Genomic DNA, 18,731 nt, shown 5'->3' on the forward strand with positions numbered 1-18,731 from the left:
AAGCAAGCAGGAGACAAAGCACGGCAAGGGAAAACAGACAGGGGGAGAGACGCTTCGGAGGCAGCGGAGGTTTTACAGTGCGAGGGGATATATGCTGCGGTGTATAGCGCGAAAAGTGAGAAACGGGAGCTTCTCGACTCCTTCCCCGCCCCGCTCACCGGTGAGAGAGAAGGCCACAGGGGAGAGATGAGATTGATTGGTTCATTTGGATTGGAAAAGTGGATCTCCCCCACCCAAAAACTTGTTTCCCTCGAAACTAAATGACAAATGAGCTATTGATTTGTTGTTTACAATCTAGGGTGCACAATGCCCCATCAGAGCGCATGATGGACCTCATAATGGCCGGGTCCCCAAGGTTTACCGTTGCTACTCACTCCTCATTGAGAGCTCTCTAGGACAGACAAAATCCCACCGCAGAGCAGATCACCTTTACGTCAGTTGCTAAGGCAGAACTACAAAATCAACACGGAAATACCACGAGAAAACTATTCTTTGAGACCGAAGAGCGCGATCGTGCAACTTTCAAACTACGTAGTTGATCCGAAATAGCCAGAATGTCACCCAACCGGCAACACCTGAATGGATCCGGGTTAAGAATATACCACACACAGACGTCTCGGGATATCAACTGTGTTACTGCAAAGACTTCCTGTACCCAGCGATGCAACAAGCTTGAGGTTATTGTTTTCCTGACCTTTGGTATTGATCCTTGCTGATCCTTTGAAATGTCAACCTCTACAACCTTCAGCTCCTCTTGCCTGAATATAGTAAGAAAATACGAACACGCAAGACACACATATATGCAGAGGGCAAGAAAGCTTTTTTACCGTCATTTCACCATGAAACGAAAATCATAAGCCGACCACAATGGTGTGTGCCAAGCACTTGTAATTATGATATTTATTTGTACAAAACAAAATACCAGCCGCGGTCTATTCTTCTGTGTCTTCATTACAGGGTATGGGCCATTTTAAACAAGATTGTGCAAAGTAGTTTCATTGTATCTCTCTCTCTCGCTCTCTCTCTCTTACACACAGGCACAGACTCACTTTCATTTTTTATCCCTATTTTTTGTTCCCTTTTGTAACTCTGTTTTTTTTATTTTAAATGTGCATTTTGTTTATATGTACATCTCTGTGCAGTCACCTTGAATGTCGAGTACAGCGCCTTAAATGAAATGTATTATTCTTATTACCGTTATTATTGTTGTTATTATGTTGAATGCAGTGCTCAAATAGTATATATCAGAAATGTAAGAATGGAAATGGTTGATGAAATAATCTGAATTTAGAACTAGTGGACTAAAACATACCCGCTGTTTTCTCACAAATTCTTGGACAGTGCAATGATTTAAGTTATCAAGTGCAAGGCCTATTCAGTAAAGGAAGTACTGTACATGTAAATAGTTAGATGTCTTAATTAGCAAACATATCTTTATAAAGGTAGTTTTAAAAATCCTCCAATGGATCACATTTCATCCGAAGCCTTGATCTGATGCTAAATACTGATAACTCAATATGAGAACAGAGTGCTATTGTTGTTGCAGATCAAGATTTTCACAAGGAAGTAAGATGTGACATTCGTGCTTGGCAGTAAAAAATAATATTTTTCAAATATCCTTCAATTGTGATGTTCCAGAGGTCAAATTATACCGTATACAGTTAAGTATGCTAAATATGGAATGTTTGGCATGTCTGGTAACACGTGTCTTTTTTTATTCGATTTGACAACTTTTGTTTCAATGTGGGTATATTGTGTGGGTACACAAGCCCTGGATAAATTTAAAAGAAATCATAAAATTTAAATATCAGAAAATTTCCTGAAATTTGCAATAAACTACCAAAAGCATCCAGATTTCAATTGTTCCTTTTCCTTATTTGTTTTTGCTTGTCTGATTTTTCTCAAAAAAAAAAAAAAAAAAAAAAAATATATATATATATATATGTGTGTGTGTGTGTGTGTATTTGTATATATACAGTCAAAAGATTGACATGTCTTTCACAAATAGCCTATTTGAAAAAGAGTGCAGTTGAGTTTATAAGTCCAACTTTTGGCAGACGGTCAGCGTACTATAAATCAGTTCATACAGATTTATTTTGCAGTGCTGCACGATCTTGTAAAAGTTCCTTTTAACTCTGAATATAAGTTTAGTGAATGACAGTTGCTGGTACAAATGTACTTGCAGTACTTTCCAGTTCTGTACCACCTTCCTTCCTTCCTGTCCAGCACAACAAACCAGCATTGGACCATTTATCGCTCTCACCTTTTGACCTCATTTCACCTGCAGCTAAAAGACAATAACAGGAAATAAAAATGCATTAAAGATGGTTGCGGAAAAGTTGTGGCATTCATCTGATCTTGGCAGTTTGATATCGAAAAAAGAAAGGGGGAAAAAAAGGGATAGAATCAATCGAAGAGGCTGATTGGCCAGATTATGATCTGTAACTCAGCACTTTTCTGGGGTGGCGCCGAGGTGAGGGTGCAGTGGGGTGGAGGAATTGTGTTGAGGTGAGAACTAGATTGCCTCCAGATACAGACCCCGTGGCTGACTGGAAGGAAATGACATCGGACACGATCGGAGAAAAGAGATGAAGAGTTTAGCTCAGAATAACCTTCCCCATTGGCCAAAAACAAGGTAGAGAGGAGGAGAGGAGTCAAAAGGTGCAAGAGCTGGAGTGGAGAATGGATGCAGAGCCCAGCCAAGCAGGACTCTAAATACATAACTAATGTTCCTTGCAGTGCAACTAGAGTCCCGGCTCATTTATTGTCTCAATAAAGCTTGTCTTTGCATCGGTTATCAGTCACACTCCTGCCTTAACTGAGTCAGGACTGCTTGGGTGGGGGGGTCGATCCCCCCCCCCACCCACCCATTATGTGTGAGTGATAAGACCCCTATCCATGCTTTCTTCCACCGAGGGTAGAAAGAGACTTGCGTGAAAGACAGCATTGGATTGTTATCACTCACACAATTGAGGGACGTCTTTGTAATTCAAAGGACAGAGATTATTGTTGAAATCTAACGGTTGCCCCTCAGACTCTTCGCTAGAGTCCATTAAACCTGTCTATAAAACTGTAAACCCAACGAGCGGTGGAAAATGGACGAAACACATTCAACTTGTCATCAACTACGCTAATCGCATCCCACAGAACCCCTCAAGGATGTCACAAGTTATTTTTGGGTCAGTCAGAACCCCAACCCTCTTAACCTGCTTCTCCTATTCCTGTTAGAGGCTAGAGTAGACGGTACCCTTTCTTATTTGGACCCGGGGGTACCGATCTCAATGCCCATTTCAACGACCCTCCCAAAAAACTATTTTCAGATGCTTAGGAGAAACCAGATATTTGAAGGAAATGTAAGTACCCTGGTATAAAGCAAAAATCTTATAGACGCAAACCCATATGCTTCATCTTTTCATCACAGAGAACATGATTATTTCTGTAAATCCAACAGGCATACCACATCTGAATGTCCCCGTGCAAAAATCCATGTATTAGTTGAAATGTCTGAATGCCTTAGTGCTGTTGTCGCACACGTCATGTCATAATGAGTGGTGTTCCGTTTCCCTGGTGATGATTTCAGTCCCTTGGTTTTCTCTGTTGAAGCTCCACAGCCTTTTTTTTTTTTTTACAGTCTTCTCAGACTGTAGGTAAAGCACGGCATGGAAATTGAGATTGGCTCTTTTATACGAATATTTATCAGGAGCTGTTTTACAATATTTATGTGTTAAGAGGCAGCATAAACCCACGTTAAATAAAATTCACCGTGGCATTTTTATACTTTTGCCGGGTTCCTTGAGTATCATGACAGCAAAAGTGCTCCCATTGTATCCTTCACTGCCACTGTTTCCTATGTCCTCCTTCTATCACACTTCTGATTTGTCAAAATAAATGCATAATCACATTTCTATCTCTGGATTGAAAACATCTGAATAAGGGGGAAGAATATTACATTTTTGCCATGTGTAGGATAATGAAGCCTGATTAGTCATTGTGATAATAGATTAGAAAGTGCCTTTAAAAATTAAATGAATAATTTGAGAAAACACTTGACATCTGAGCAGCATAAAGTAATGAAGAATCGCTTGTGAATAAATCCAAAAGAGCATGAGTGGTTCACGGTGTTGGTTACTCACAAAGTACAAAAGTCAAGGATAAACATTAATAATACATTTTCATGGCTGACCTACACTTTCCTGATGTTTAAATGTTAGCATTTAATCCCTCTATTCTTAATCTTTTAATCAAAGTATCAGATTTTCATGTGCCTGACAAACTGTAAGCCCTATTCAACTACTTTAATCATTTGTGGCAGGGAATAATGAAGGAATTCGGACTCCCTTAATCTATATTTATTTTTCTTGCTTTAATTACCGAATCACAGAAGTTGAATTGGTTGAATACTATGTGATTTCTCAGCTGACGGACAAAAAAAAATTGTATCGAAAGATCACCAGAGAGCCAGAATAGGTGGCCTCTGCTCTTCTTTCCTGCACCCACAAGGAAAATCACACCAATGGATTATCTATGATGACAAAAGTTATGATCAATAATTATCCATGTTATTTATAATTTTCAGTTCCTTTGGTTTTGGTCAGTGTGACTTCTAAGTATGTGCAACTGTGTGAATCTGATCAGGGCGTGTTTAAGTAAAGCTCCCATGAATAACTAAAGATATAATAAAACCTGTAGTGATGCATAAATAAGGCTGTGCCCTCACAGCAAAGTATTCACAAAGAACAAATAGCTTGAAATTATAAAACACTAACTAGATTTGAAGAAAACCTGTCATAAGCTGCCTTACACATAGCAACAATGATTAAGCTCTTATCTTCTTTGGGGACTGTACAGAGTTGAATTATTATTCATGCTGTATTGCTGTTTTGCTTAATTGGAATTTGTTTAGCGAGCTTTATAAGGCAGCAAACGGGGAATAAACAGATTTATGGGGAGCTCTGCCAAGCAAAAGGTTATGCATAATTTAAGGCGGATTAGTTTGGATGTAGAGGTCAATAAGGCTAAATAGACAAGAATCATCGACATCAAGGAAGTAGAAGGGGTATTTTGGGGGCCTGAGTCTCCAGCAGCTTTTCTCACTCTGTAAAAAGACGCTTCGTGCATCTAGGTGCCTGAATGAATGCGCATTAACGCACATATTGCTCATACATCAATACATATATCAGCATCTAACGGAAGCCACGCAACACTATCTAATTATATCACCGTGTTTATTTCTGGTTTCACCCTGCAGGCAATGTTCTACTTAACTCTAAGTATGTTTCTATGTCATTTATCATCAGCTTCACCTTCATTACTATTGCCCACATCACAATCACAACTTCCATCCCATCCCATCATCACGGCGCAATCGTATCCTGTCCGTTCGTCACATCTTCTTGCCTTGCCTTCTACATCGTTCATCAGGCTGATAATGGCACTCTAAGCAAACCGTACATTTCTGTCATCTTTTCCCTCATATGACAAATTGTTCGGTCCTCGTTCATAGAATGCGGCCGGTGAAATGAACAGAGGGTCTGAAACCCTGGAAATAAACAAATGAATGAATAATAGTAAAAAAAAAAAAAAAAATCTTAATGATAAACATAGGATGGAACTGGTTATTAACTTTTCTTCCTTTTGTTACGATCTGAAATGTCAAAGCTCAAAATGCTCGTAAGTGGAAATGACAGACAATACAGAGAATAGATTTTAAGTGTATCAGACAAAGCTAATGTGTTTTCCTCGTACTATCTGTGCCGTGTCACCGCTAAGCCTTCTCGACCCCATTTAAGGCTAACACATCGACGGCGACAAGTGTTTCTTATTCTCCTTGGATTATTTTCAACACAACATAAATCCCATGAATTTACTGTTCTTTTAAGGTTATTTTCCTCCAGACGTGGTCACATATGCGCGGAAAAAGTAGTTCTCATTTGCTACCGCAGCAAAACCGTCCGCCTCAGGGACGAGTGAAGGTCTCGAACTGCGTTTTCAGACAAGAGAATAAGTACTGCTTCAAAATTGGAACTTTTCATTGAATTTATGAGTTAAAATCTTAAATTCAACAAACAGTGTTGATTAATGGATGAATATATGCATGTTTTAAGCTTTAAAGAACAGAGATGTGAGCAGATGTACATTTTTTTTACGTGGCCGTGAGCATAAATCCTTCCATACATTTTGTACAGCACTTGTGAGTATATCTGCCTTTTTATCGCTCTAATTTTCAACATTCGATAAAGTATGCACACAAAGAATTATACATTTCTGCAGTTTTACCACATCATTTACAAATCTTGATTTAGAATTTTTTTTTTTTTTTTTTTGTCTTTTGCACAATTGTGTTTTCAGTTCATATTTTGGCCTTGTGTATAATTTATACAATCCCTTAGTATATATATTTTTTTATTTTTTATTTAATTTCTTAATCAGTGTCTTCCATTTAGCTTGTTTATCATGCTGTAGTTATGCCTGCCGTCTTTTAATTTTGTCTTTATTTGATCATGTTGACCTGTCTTTGAGGCTAGCCTTTTTTTTTTTTTTAATAAACTTGAATTACTTGACTGGATATTTGAAGAGATTTTGGAAAAAAAAAAAAAGACTTCTGGCCATTTTCGTTTTTTATTCATGATGACAGAGTCATTTCTACAAGTTTCATAGATTCCCGCACAAACACTTAATAATGAGTAGAACAAAACGAGGCAATTATAATACAGAAAGTGCCACAAATATTATCTGCGGGGAATTCTGGATGTCACTGTGTGTGGTTTCCAGGTGTTAGCTTTATGTCAGGGGTGAACGTTCCCTGCTGATGTCTCGGTGTCTCAGTAGACGCTGGTGTTAAATGATCTCTTCCCCACATACTCTTGTTCACATTGACATTTCCTCCTCTGGCTAACAGAGGCCTTTGGGCTTCTTTGCATGTGTGTGTGTGTGTGTGTGTGTGTGTGTGTGTGTGTTTGCGTGCGCACGCATCTGCTCAATAAATGCATGTGTGTGCATGCACGGCTGCGTGTACCTCCACAAATCAGCGGTTGCCGTTGTCGTTCAGCTGTGGGGAAATGTCAGAGCACATCTGCGAATGAACGATATCAGCAGTACCTGGTGGCCATTACACACACAAACATGCACGCGGACACACAAACGTAGAGGCAATGAAAGCAAGCCTGGAGCAATGGCATGCCACAGTACCTGCCAGTTAGGCACCGCTGTGGCACCTTGCATAAATAATAGGCGAGAAAAGGAGGCTGTAGCTGGAAGCTGTAAAGTGGCAACTGGACTTGAACAGCTGAACACCGGGGTACAAAAGAAGTCTTGTTACGGTGATTCATGATTCTCTGGTTTTTGTGCAGGTAGTTTTTCCCCAGACATGAACTACCCACCTTTCATCAGTGAATTTAGCCTCTCGGGATTTTTATTTTTCTGTTTGTCAGACTGATGTTGAAGGGCTCATAACAAGGTACATGAGTGTGCTGTTCTTATTACTTTATATAGTTTTCTGTTATTATTTTTTGTGTGTGTGTGTGTGTTTTTTTTTCTGTGTTTGAGGTTAACCTTGCCATGGCATTAAGGGCCCAAGTGCTGCTGATGTTGATGAGATGCCCGATTTCAATTTTATATTTCCAAGATGGGCTCCAGTGCCACACTGTGGTAAAGTCAGAAATCCCAAATACAGGTCATCAAATTTCTTCATTCAAAGATGAGGGGGTCAAAAAAAGAACCTTGAAAGTATGTAGGCACACACACACACACACACACACACACACACACACACGCACGCATCCACACATGTGGTGCACTTCCATCCCCATTCCCTAACATTAACTGCGAAAAGGGAAAGAGATAGTATGGTCTGTCCAATTTTTGCTGCTGTTTAAAGTCAGAAATATTTAATGGTTCTTGGAGACTTGTTGAAGTTTCTATTCCTGATTATTTCCGATAAGAGAGAGAGAGAGAGAAAGTCCATAAGCGAAAAATTTCCTTGACGTTCAAAAATTTGATATGCTTTACAATCCATGCAAAATGTCTACTCAACTGTCCAGTGGACCTCCTGACAGCTTTCCGCTCTCTGTTTCCTGTTGTCGTGACTTTGCAATAAGAGTGACAATGTTTTCTTTTTATGTGTTTATTTATTTAGCAACTTATTCATTTATTTACTTATTCATTATTTTTACAGATGGGAATGGTCCTCCACAGGAAGAAATAGAGAAACGGTTTTGGATGCTATTTTTTTTTTATTTAGTTATTTAAATGACAGCAACAATGAGGCAAAGAAATACCAGTCACAAGTGACCATGAGAGCCACCAAGGAAAATGCACTTGGTGATTTTAGTGTTAAAAATATATTAAAAAAATGAAATTATATGGCTCTCGATTTTAGGCTTCCAAGTCAAAGAAGGAAACACTAAATAAAAACTTTTCAGCACTCCACAATAGCAATTTGATAAATAAATGCAGATGAACAATGCAATTCCTGATTATTATAATTCTCTCAAGGCTTCTCAAAGTCTGGCCTTAATTTCTTCACTTGCAGACTTTGGGGGACTCAGATAACTCAGGAACCCACGCGAACTAACAGAGCATTTCCATTCAACCCAATTGCTGCAGACCAGAGCTCAACCCAAGCAATTATTTTCAGGTATTGGTCACTTCCCACAGTCCCTCAGAACTGGAGAAGCTTCTCAGATGAGAGGTTAAACATCTTCAAGGAAAGAAACGATGTCTGCTTGACACGATAAGATACAGCAACCATTGACAATGGCCTAGATGACTGGAAACCCTCATAATTGCATTATTCAAACCGTTTTAGAAATACATAAATATATATATGTATTTGTATATGTATATGTAGAAACCTCGTATATATATATATATATATATATATATTTATATAAACCTCTCTCTCTCAAAAAAAATATATATGTATATATATATATTTTTTCTTAATTTATTTATTTATTTATTTTTTCCGCTGGGAGGTCAAAGACATTTCCACAACAGGTTGAAAAGGGACTTTCACAGTAAAAGTCTCATTAAGAAAATAATGCTGTTTATGCATTAAGCACCCCAGAGGGCTTTTTGGTGAGAAACGGAAAAAAAAAATGGTAATGTAACTCTAGCAGAGTTTTGCAAATATGCTGAACAAACAGGAATTGGTATTGTGGTAATTGCCATACTGCAACCCTAACAGGGTTTAACCTGTGAGCGTCTCAACACTGAAATCCTCAAGTGGATAATATGGTCACCGGACAATCGAGCGAGTGATTCGGCCAAAAATAAAAATCTACTTTATAGTAGTCTTCCTGCAATCAGCTGCACAAGCAGTTACAATCAGCATATACAGTATCTTTTTGTGCTCATTTTTAGCCCTAGTTTGCAGTGAACCGGTGTGTTTGTGAGCCTGAAAACAATTTGTACAACAAACAGAATGACGGTTGGCTGAGGTGTGACCCAAAATAAGGTAGCCTGAACCAGCTCAGTTTAATAGGAGACACTAACAAGTTTTCTGTGATCGAAAAACAGGATTGTGTTGCAGCACTGATCAGTCCAGTGAAGTCCACTATAAATAACCTCCCCCTTCCCGCCTGGTATGTGGTGTAGGGTGTAGAGACCTCGTTACACCGAACTCACCGCGTTTTACATGTTATGTACGTGGCTGGGCATCTGCCAGGTTTAAGGGGAAATCAGGTTGTTGCAACTTTCATCTGCTGCCCTGTTTCCTTGGCAACTACTTTGTTCTCTCTCCTCAACCCGCCTGTTCATTTGTCGTTCTGCAGAACAGTCTGGGCTTCACACCTGGAAACACCTGTCTGAAATTTAGGTCCGTGGTTCGCTCCAGAACCCGGTGCCTCGCTGCGCCTCAGCAGATGCAATTTAGAAGTTGACTGTAGTTTCCTTCTTCTATTAAGCATGATGCTGTTTTATTGTTTAGGCAATGAATCCACAAATGCGCAGGACATTTCTTGTGGCTATTCCCCCCAAAATAATCATACAAAATAATCAAAAGTTGTTCAGCAATCCTTTTGTCCAAATGAAAGGCTCCTCATTCACTTTTAATTGGTTAATTACAGCCGATCCAAAGGTTATAAAAGTAAGGCGATTATCTTTTTCAAGAATATGATGCTTATAATTTAAAAAATGATTCAAAATGTAATTTCCAATAACTGAGTCTGCTTTCACTGGTGGAAATTTGTAACACACACACACACACACTCAAACACATTGACATTATCATAGGAAATGTCAGTCAGCATGCCTCCTCATTATTTCTGCTTCTTGAAGTTTTAGAAGTGCTGAGAAGCTGTTTGGGACCAAAAAAAAAAAGCCCTACACTACAAAATAGAAAAAAGTAAAAAAAAAAAAAAAAAAAAAACTTTGGAGCTTTGCAGCGTCTGGTCTGCAGATCCCATCACGCCATCCGAACATTTGGAACAGTTTAATGGAAATGAATCAACAAAAGAGACTGGGAAGGTGGGCAAGGTAAAAGAAGGAAAAGAATGAAAAGGGAGCAGATATATGAGTACGAAGAGAAATAATAGTAGTCATAAAGAAGAGAGAGACAAGGGAAAAACAAGCCTAAAGAAAATGAGCTGAGCAGAGTAGAAGGAGACAAAAAAAAGAGCTTATGGCTAATTACAAAGCACTGGGATTCATTTCTTTGCATTTGGGTTTTCTGCTCTATTCCACCGAGCTCCCCACTAAATTCCTGACAGGCTTGATTCAAGTTTAGGGACTGTCTGTCTGCCATGGCAGGTCAGATTGTACAGTTAATTATCCAGATAGCAGATCCACTGTTAAAGCAGACATGGGAGGAGGGATTTCCACCATGAAAGCAAAATCTTAGAGTCTTAATGGCACTCAGTTGGGCTGTTTTCAAGCCTGTCTTTTGTTTGACTTTGTTGCTTGACATGTCAGCAAATAGATTACTCTCTCTCTCTTTCTCGTTCCCTCTCTCTCTCTGTGATGAATATATCAACACTGCATATACTGCAGTACATTTGCAGCATGAGAGGCCGAATGTTTTCCCCACCCTTGCTTTACAGTTTTCAGATTTGCTCTCCATATGTCTGGTTCTCAGTCATCCAAGTCATGGGGAATTCTTGTGGAAATGTTCTTGTTGTGGCAAATGGACTTGAATGTATTCACTTGAAGATGTTTCACCCCTCATCTGAGAGGCGTCTTCAGTTCCAATGACATGTGGGGAGCTTCTAGGTCTAGATTATGGTGGCTTGTTGTGTAAATTTAAGATTTAATTGCCAGAAACTCGGTCTAACTAATGGGTGTCAAAACAGAAAAACCATATCTGAACAGAGGGGGCCTCAGACACAACTTTTCACAAACGTATAACGCCGTACTGGGATCAATACCACGACAGATTTTTACTCCAGACCCATCTGCTCCCTTTCAAACAACCAGGAAAGATTCACCACCAGAACCAGCCCCTGGTAACTTCCACATGTGATCCAACAGGTTTCACATTCCAATCCAGGTAATTGAACAATTTTTGTTTATTTGTCCCCAACGAACGACACGCCATTTGCATAACAACACAACAACATTTACATCACAAGCTCACCATAACCAAGAGCCACCCAAAACCAAGTTCAGTCGCCGCGACAAAAAAGATTAGGACAAGAAGTCTCGACTGTAATCAAATTCAATTGTCCTGTTCTCTGAAGTTAATAACGTTTTTGATGGCGAATCATTTTCAGATTGTAATCACAGACTGAATATAATGCCTATAGATTGTAATTAGAACATGTCTGATATATCAGTCTGACAATTTGGGTTTTTCACCTATAAATTGTAATTAATGCATTGTTTGCAGCGCCCCTGTGGGCACCAACATCATTAGACCCTGATATGTCATCGATTGAAGGTTGTGACCAATGTCAGTCGTTGCCAAGGATTGCATGTCGAATACTAAAGACAGCTGATGTTTATTGCGTGCAAATGTCAGGATGCTGAAGCTACCTCATCAAAATCAAACCATGCTAACGACGGAAACTTTTATTCTTGGTCAGTATTCTGTTGGTTTTACATCTGATGGTTGAATCAGACATAGACACAACAGTGTTCAAGTCCCACGCCAAATAAATATTATTTCTTATTTCGGAAAGACGTTCAAAACAACATCCTCCAGACATTGTTAAATGCTAGTCTAGAATGGTGGAGAATTTTAACAACTATCTTGTTTAAATTGGCTGTGCTTTGCTATCAAATGCCACTAAAATATCAAACTTTGAATCAGTAATAAAAATGTTAAAATGTAAGTGTCTCTTTGCAGAATAAGGAACAGTGTTTTACTATGTGAAGTATATTTTGCTCATAATGTAATAATACTCATGCCATTAAACAGGTTTGATATATTGCTTCTATTGGCTTATACTCACAAAGATTTTATTGCAATTATACTCAAGCTATACCAAGTTGGTTTCAACCCACTCCAATGAGCTGAGCCTAAACTCTTCTGCTCCACTGATGTTTTCCACAATGTGGATATTAAACGGTCCCGGACGTATAGTTCGGCTTCAATATTTTATTTGAGCTGACATCAATTGAGTGGAAAGTCCGCCACACACGAATCACCAGATCACAAACAGTTAAAGGCGCTTATCAAACGCAATGGACAACAAGACTTTTACTGTATATCCGTCCATTTGCTTTCAGATGTTCAAGTGTTTCAGATGAATTCTTTGATAAGACTACCTGCAAGTGGAGAAAAGACAAATTCACAACACTCTTGTGCAATGACGACACAGTGAATTTGCTTAAAAGGCTATTTGACTTGCCATTAGCGGATATGCGATGTCTGAGTAACACGGTGATGCATTAGAGAAAAGGTGGGCAGAAGTGCCAGCCAATTTACAAAGAGCAGAGAGTAAATGCCTCTGAGAGAGTACATGTGAGGACCTACCGGGTCACTGAGGTAAATGTCTCCCAGAAAGTAGTTTTTGCACAGAACCAAGAAGCGGTTGCACAAATAAACACAATAAAATGACCAGAATACAGTGCAAATCTGGGGAAAAAAAAATACACTCATTAACGTACAGAATCCTAACATTTTAAAAAAAATTATTTCAAAATACTTGTGTTTCCATTCTGTGAAATTTGGACCCGTATGACAAATGTGCTGTCCAACCATATCTGGTATCCAACATCTGCACCCCTTGACAAACTGCTGATTCTGCTACCTGCTCTTGCAGAATCTTATCTCTATAGTTTGTAATTATCGAGCAACATCTTATCGTGGAAACATTTCTTGTACGTGCGTTGTACTACATTTATTATTCCAGGTCTGATCTGAGATCTACTTTCTGTCTTTTTCATCTGCTTTCATGCTATCTCCCTCGTTTTCTTTCCTCTCCCTGCAGCCTCCCCCCCCCCTCTCTCTCTTGAGGCTCCATCTTTCTCCTGCCATCTCTGGCTTGGCATTGCAAGAGAGGGATTTTATTAGGCCAAGATGCTGGCTGTTGACGTGAGTGTGAGCTTCCATTTGGTTGGAAGATAAGTGTCCCATGGAGGGTGTAATAATGTTCCCTTCCTCTCCATCTCTTATCTCAACTGATGAAATGTTCCTTTACACATATGTACCTCCAAAGTCGTGTGCGCTTTGCCCCGTGCACGTTGGCGTGTAAGGGTGTGCAGAAGGATTTTATTTTTCTAATTTTTTTTTTGTCCTTGTTAACTCTTATGAGTTGCAACATACGCCACAACGCTCACAACGGAGTAGCGATGTTATGTTTGGATATGAGTGTAGTGTCCAAGTCGTCCGACGAGTTCGTGAAGGAGTTAAATTAGTGGTGTTTTTCAAAAATTGACTTTATCCCAATGAATCTGTGCTGGTTCTGAAGTACACGCAAATGCAATGGTTCACATTAATTACATTAGTCAATTGAATATTTTGATTTGTTTTCTCCTTGTATGTATGATACTACAAGTTATAGGAAAGTGATTTTGAGAATCTTAGGGCTAGTACTTCTTTGCATGGTTTCCCAACACATTGTAACACATGTAGAGTTAAATACCTTAGAGACTTGTAAAGATTAGGTCATTTAATGAGAATTTTGATCCATGAAACGCAACAGTGAGACGGAGGGTAGTTCATGCTTTGTGGAATGTGTAGAAGCTTACTCTGGACTAGTTGGGTCATTCTTTATATATTCCTGATACCCGCACTGATTACAGCAGAGGTGTTAATTCGAGAGGGTATTCGAATTATTTCCCAAGTCGATTTAGGCTGAATATTAGGTCATGCTATAACAAGCAGGAATGAAATCATTTACATGTGTCTCAATATAAAATCTGACTGTCATTTTAAAAATATTATTTTCTGGAAAAAGCCTAATATCAGCCCTGTTATGATGTTCCTTTCAGCACTAATTTGGGCCTCTTAATGTGCAGTGAAACCTAAAGAATCCATTAATATTGGCCTGATGATAAGCGTCCCATGGAGGGTGAAATAATGTTCTCTCCCTCTCAACCTCAATTTTTTAATTATAATTAAGAATGTACAGTACAAGCCACAGAATCAGCTAAACGTCACTGTATCAAGTACAATTGTAATGTTACTATCTATGACCACTACATGCCATATTTTCTCACCATACATTTATTTGTAATGCTTTATCAGTGTAAAAATCCAGATGACAGTTGTCAATACTTTACATTGAAATAAAATGTGGCAACATTTGGTGCCTGATTGGATCCGATATTGAATGGCATCGGAATTGGATGGCAACGAACCACCTAAAGCTCAACCTAGACAAGACTGAGCTGCTCTTTCTCCCGGGGGAAATGTTGTCTGCACAGAGACCTGGCCATCACCATTGACAACACCGTGTTAAGGCGAACCACAACTGCAAGAAATCTGAATGTGGTCCTAGACAACCAACTGTCATTCTCAGCGAACGTGGCAGCAGTCACACATTCCTGCAGATTCCTCCTTTACAACATCAGGAAGATTTGCAGATTCCTCACGGAGGATACAGCACAGATACTCATCCAGGCTCTAGTCATCTGTCGTTTGGACTATTGCAACTCCCTCCTTGCCGGAGCCCCAGCGGTGACCATCAGGTCTCTGGAGCTTATTCAGAAAGCAGCATCCCGCCTGGTGTTCAATCGTCCCAAATTGTACCACACAACTCCCCTTCTTGTGTCCAAACACTGGCTACCGGTAGCCGCCCGCATCAAGTTCAAGTCCCTGGTGCTTGCCTACTGGGCAGTGAATGGGACAGCCCCGTCTTATCTTCAGGATATGGTCAAGCCACATGTCCCTACCCGTCCCCTCCGATCTGCCACCTCCGGGCGACCGTCCACCCCATCACTCCGAGCTCCCGGCTGCCGATGGAACTGGTCTCGGCTCCTCAGTGGTGGAACGAACTCCCGAAAAAGGTCAGAACATCTTTCACCGTGAACTGAAAGCATACCTCTTCACCAAGCGTTACCCTACTAATCGCACTTATCCCCCACCCCCCCCGCCAAAAAAAAAAAAAAAAAAAAGGATGAAATTAATGTATTTTTGTGCATGGTTCTGAGGTAGCTATTTGGTTGAGTGGTCACTTCTGACCTCTGATTACTGGTACTTTGGATCTTCGGTGACTGAATTGCACTTCTTGTAAGTCGCTTTGGATAAAAGCGTCTGCCAAATGACCGTAATGTCATGTAAATGTAATGTAATGAATGTATTGGAATTCATTCTCACAGAAAACAAGTTGGTGCGAACTGGAAAATGGTTTCTGTGGCTACCTATTGTAATAGTTCTGTGCTATGGTTGTATATAAGGTTTAGTAGAAGACAGGTTTGTCAGAGATGATTTGCTGTTGTTCTTATGTGAATAGACCTGCAACAAAGAGCTCACAACTTGCATTGGTTAATGTAAATTCGGGAGGGTGAAAAGGCCTTGCGTGGTTCAGTTAGGAGAGCAGGCATCCCTTCATTCAGAGGGTTGGCGGTTGAATCCCCGGCACCTCCAATGTGCGCCCCAAAGTGTTCTTAGGCAGCTCTGCCACCTTATATCTGAATTTAGTCCAGCCTATATAAGTGAAGACCATTTATGTTTGTAAAAACAAAGTAAAATTTTCGTGTGTTTCCAATGTCTTCTGCTCTGGCGCTTCTACTTTTCAATCCCCTTAGGTTTTTTTGAGAAATGCCATTTCCAAACTACTATTGTTCACAGCGTCCCCATCAAATATAATTATCTGGGTTGTCTTGCATGTCTCAAACTCCACAGCTTATTGCAGCAGTAAGTTCGAAATTGATTTGAAATATAGTTATTTATCATTTGTAAAATGTATCAATGGATTTAACACTGGTTTAATAAAGTTAATTAATTAAGTAATTGATTAACACTTCTATTTTACCTTATAAACACCCCATTGTGGTGTAGTCAGACTGCTGATTTTCTAATGGCAAGAATGCAACGGGTTGTTTTAATGCTGTCAGTAAGAATAAATTATTGTCATAGATATGTAATGATGTGTTACAATTCATGGCATTTGTGTACCGGTACATGTAAAAAAAAAGACAAGAGGCATAAAATATATCCCTTTGGAATGCCTCAAGGGGATTCTCACAGTTTAATATACCATCTGTTGTTCCTTAATTGGCTTAATAGGTAAACTGCATGGCAGGGCGGTTTTAAAATACATATTAAAGAAACACATACATTTGCAGCAAACCCAATAAAGTAAGAACTTTTTTCAGAAAAACATCAAATTCCTTTCAAATCTGTTTCAGCTTGTTGAAATTACTTTGCTCCCTACTAATGGGACTACACAAGCAAAAATATTAAATCAAGGTGTATTTCTGATGTGTTTGAGTGTCGGAAGCCTAAAGGCGAAAAAATGTAGTGCCGAGTAATTTAACCTGAGATACAGCTCAGCAGACGCAAGGTAATAATCTCAAGCACTGCTCACGGTGCTGTCGGTATTCATCATTCTCTCTTGATGTAGCCGTGTAAGAAAACGCCCAATTTTTACATATTTTACGATGAGTGAAATGCTAGATGGACAGATGTTTATGGCAGACAGATAGCATGAGCTCCACAACTTGCTGATGATCTACCGGTGGATGTCTGACAGCTCCTGAAGGTGCCCTCATGCCAAATTTATTGTTAACACATTGAAGATACTTTCCGTGACTTGAAGAAGCAACCCTGCTGTGAAGTCTATGGGAAGAAAATCAAAAATGCATACTTAATATTTTCAGCTTCATACATAAGAGATTATATTCTTCTTCTTTTATATATATATATATATTTTTTTTTTTTTTTTTTTTATATTTAGGAGGGGTGGTTTAAATCATACATCAGAATAAATATGCATTTTTTTTTTTTTAACATTTGCTTCCATCAAGTTGATTATATTGCATTGGATATATATTATATTGAGTTGAATATATCGAGATATGAAATCACCTCTCTGTATAATTTTCCCTTTACAGCTTTGTTGGCCTGATATCAGAGAAAGTTTTTATGGGATTTTGTGTAGCATTTTTCATATGATACTCTTGTACCCATTTTCTGTTTGACTGATTTTTTTAGTATAAACAGGACACACATAGGCATTGGTTATCAATACAAATGATTCATCAAACATCATCTGAATTAAAAGAATACATTAATACTGGAGAGCTGCACTAAAAGCGGAAAATACTGAATTCAGTACAAGTAAATGTCATGTGTTCAAGCCTGGGGCTTTTTTGGGGGAAAACTACTAACTGAAGTCGAGAACAGAAATGGGGCAGGTCATGTCGCGGGAAACAAAGAAAGAACATTGGAACAAGTTACGAATTTTAAAAGCATAATTTTCCAAGATTTTATAAAAACAGCAATGACTAACTGATTGCAGCGTGTTTTGACAATCTAACGTATAAGAACGATTTTGAAAAATGTATGATTGTGTTCAGAAAATATTCAAAAAGGAATTTACTGTAAACCCGCTTGATGCTATTTTTTGAAAATTTATTTACCTGGTTGATCACACTTCTCACCATCTCTGCATCTCTCTGATTCCCTCCATCTTCCTCTCATCTGTCACTGTCACACCTGCTTTCCTATCTCTCAATTGTGTTTTCACTTCATTGCTCTTCGTCTACCTGAATTTCTTTTCCCCATCTCTCCCGATCATGCATGCAACTCTGTCTTTTCCACCGTCGTTTTTTCTCGACCGTTTATATGTATTTCGACTTTTTTCTTTCTCTACATATGCCCTTTTCCATCATTTTCACTCAGGTTGGTTGAACCTCCGCCCCTGTCTGTCTCCCTCCATTTTTCATAACATAAACCACTATCTCTCTATTTTAATCTTTACATCCATCTCTCAATCATTTTTCTTCATTGACAAATAGACTTTTTTTTTTTTTTTCCTCATCCAGTTAATCGCTGTCCCTATTTCTACCTTCTCTCCAGCTGGTATTGTGCGGAAAAAGCAGTGGTGTGAGATGGTGCCATGTTTGGAGGATGAAGGCTGCGACCTGTTAGTCAATAAATCTGGCTGGACTTGTACACAGCCCGGAGGCCGAGTCAAAACCACCACGGTGAGTTCAGGTTCTATTTTAACTACAATTGGTGGATGTGTGCTAAATGTGTGCACACCCACTGCTCCAATGGACCAGACAGCCTGGCAGCGATGTGTGTAGCATTTGGATGGAAAAACAGTGGTAAATCTGAAAAAAAAACAAAAACAAAACCCACACATTCATGTAATGTCTGTATTTAACATCATAAATTTAAC

At 39.1% G+C, this 18,731-nt stretch overlaps 1 protein-coding gene across 5 annotated transcripts in view; it reads left to right on the forward strand.

Annotated features, from left to right (window-relative positions):
- Positions 1-18,731, forward strand: part of LOC147234190 (chemokine-like protein TAFA-5) — a 167,055-nt gene that overhangs the window by 130,592 nt on the left and 17,732 nt on the right. For 3 of the 5 annotated variants that reach the window (XR_015106167.1, XM_086147002.1, XM_086147001.1), the window contains exon 3: positions 18,407-18,534. Coding sequence is in view for 4 of the 5 variants with exons in the window: in XM_086147002.1 (XP_086003128.1) it covers positions 18,407-18,534 (128 nt within the window). In the remaining variant the exon portion in view is untranslated. Of the gene's footprint in view, positions 1-18,406; positions 18,663-18,731 lie in introns of those variants that run through there. The other 2 variants (XM_086146998.1, XM_086146999.1) reach the window with 1 other exon arrangement.

The sequence above is a fragment of the Fistularia commersonii genome, chromosome 5 (assembly GCF_037954325.1).
Source record: "Fistularia commersonii isolate RoL2024-O1a breed Wild chromosome 5, RoL_Fcom_v1.0, whole genome shotgun sequence".
NCBI lineage: Eukaryota > Metazoa > Chordata > Actinopteri > Syngnathiformes > Fistulariidae > Fistularia > Fistularia commersonii.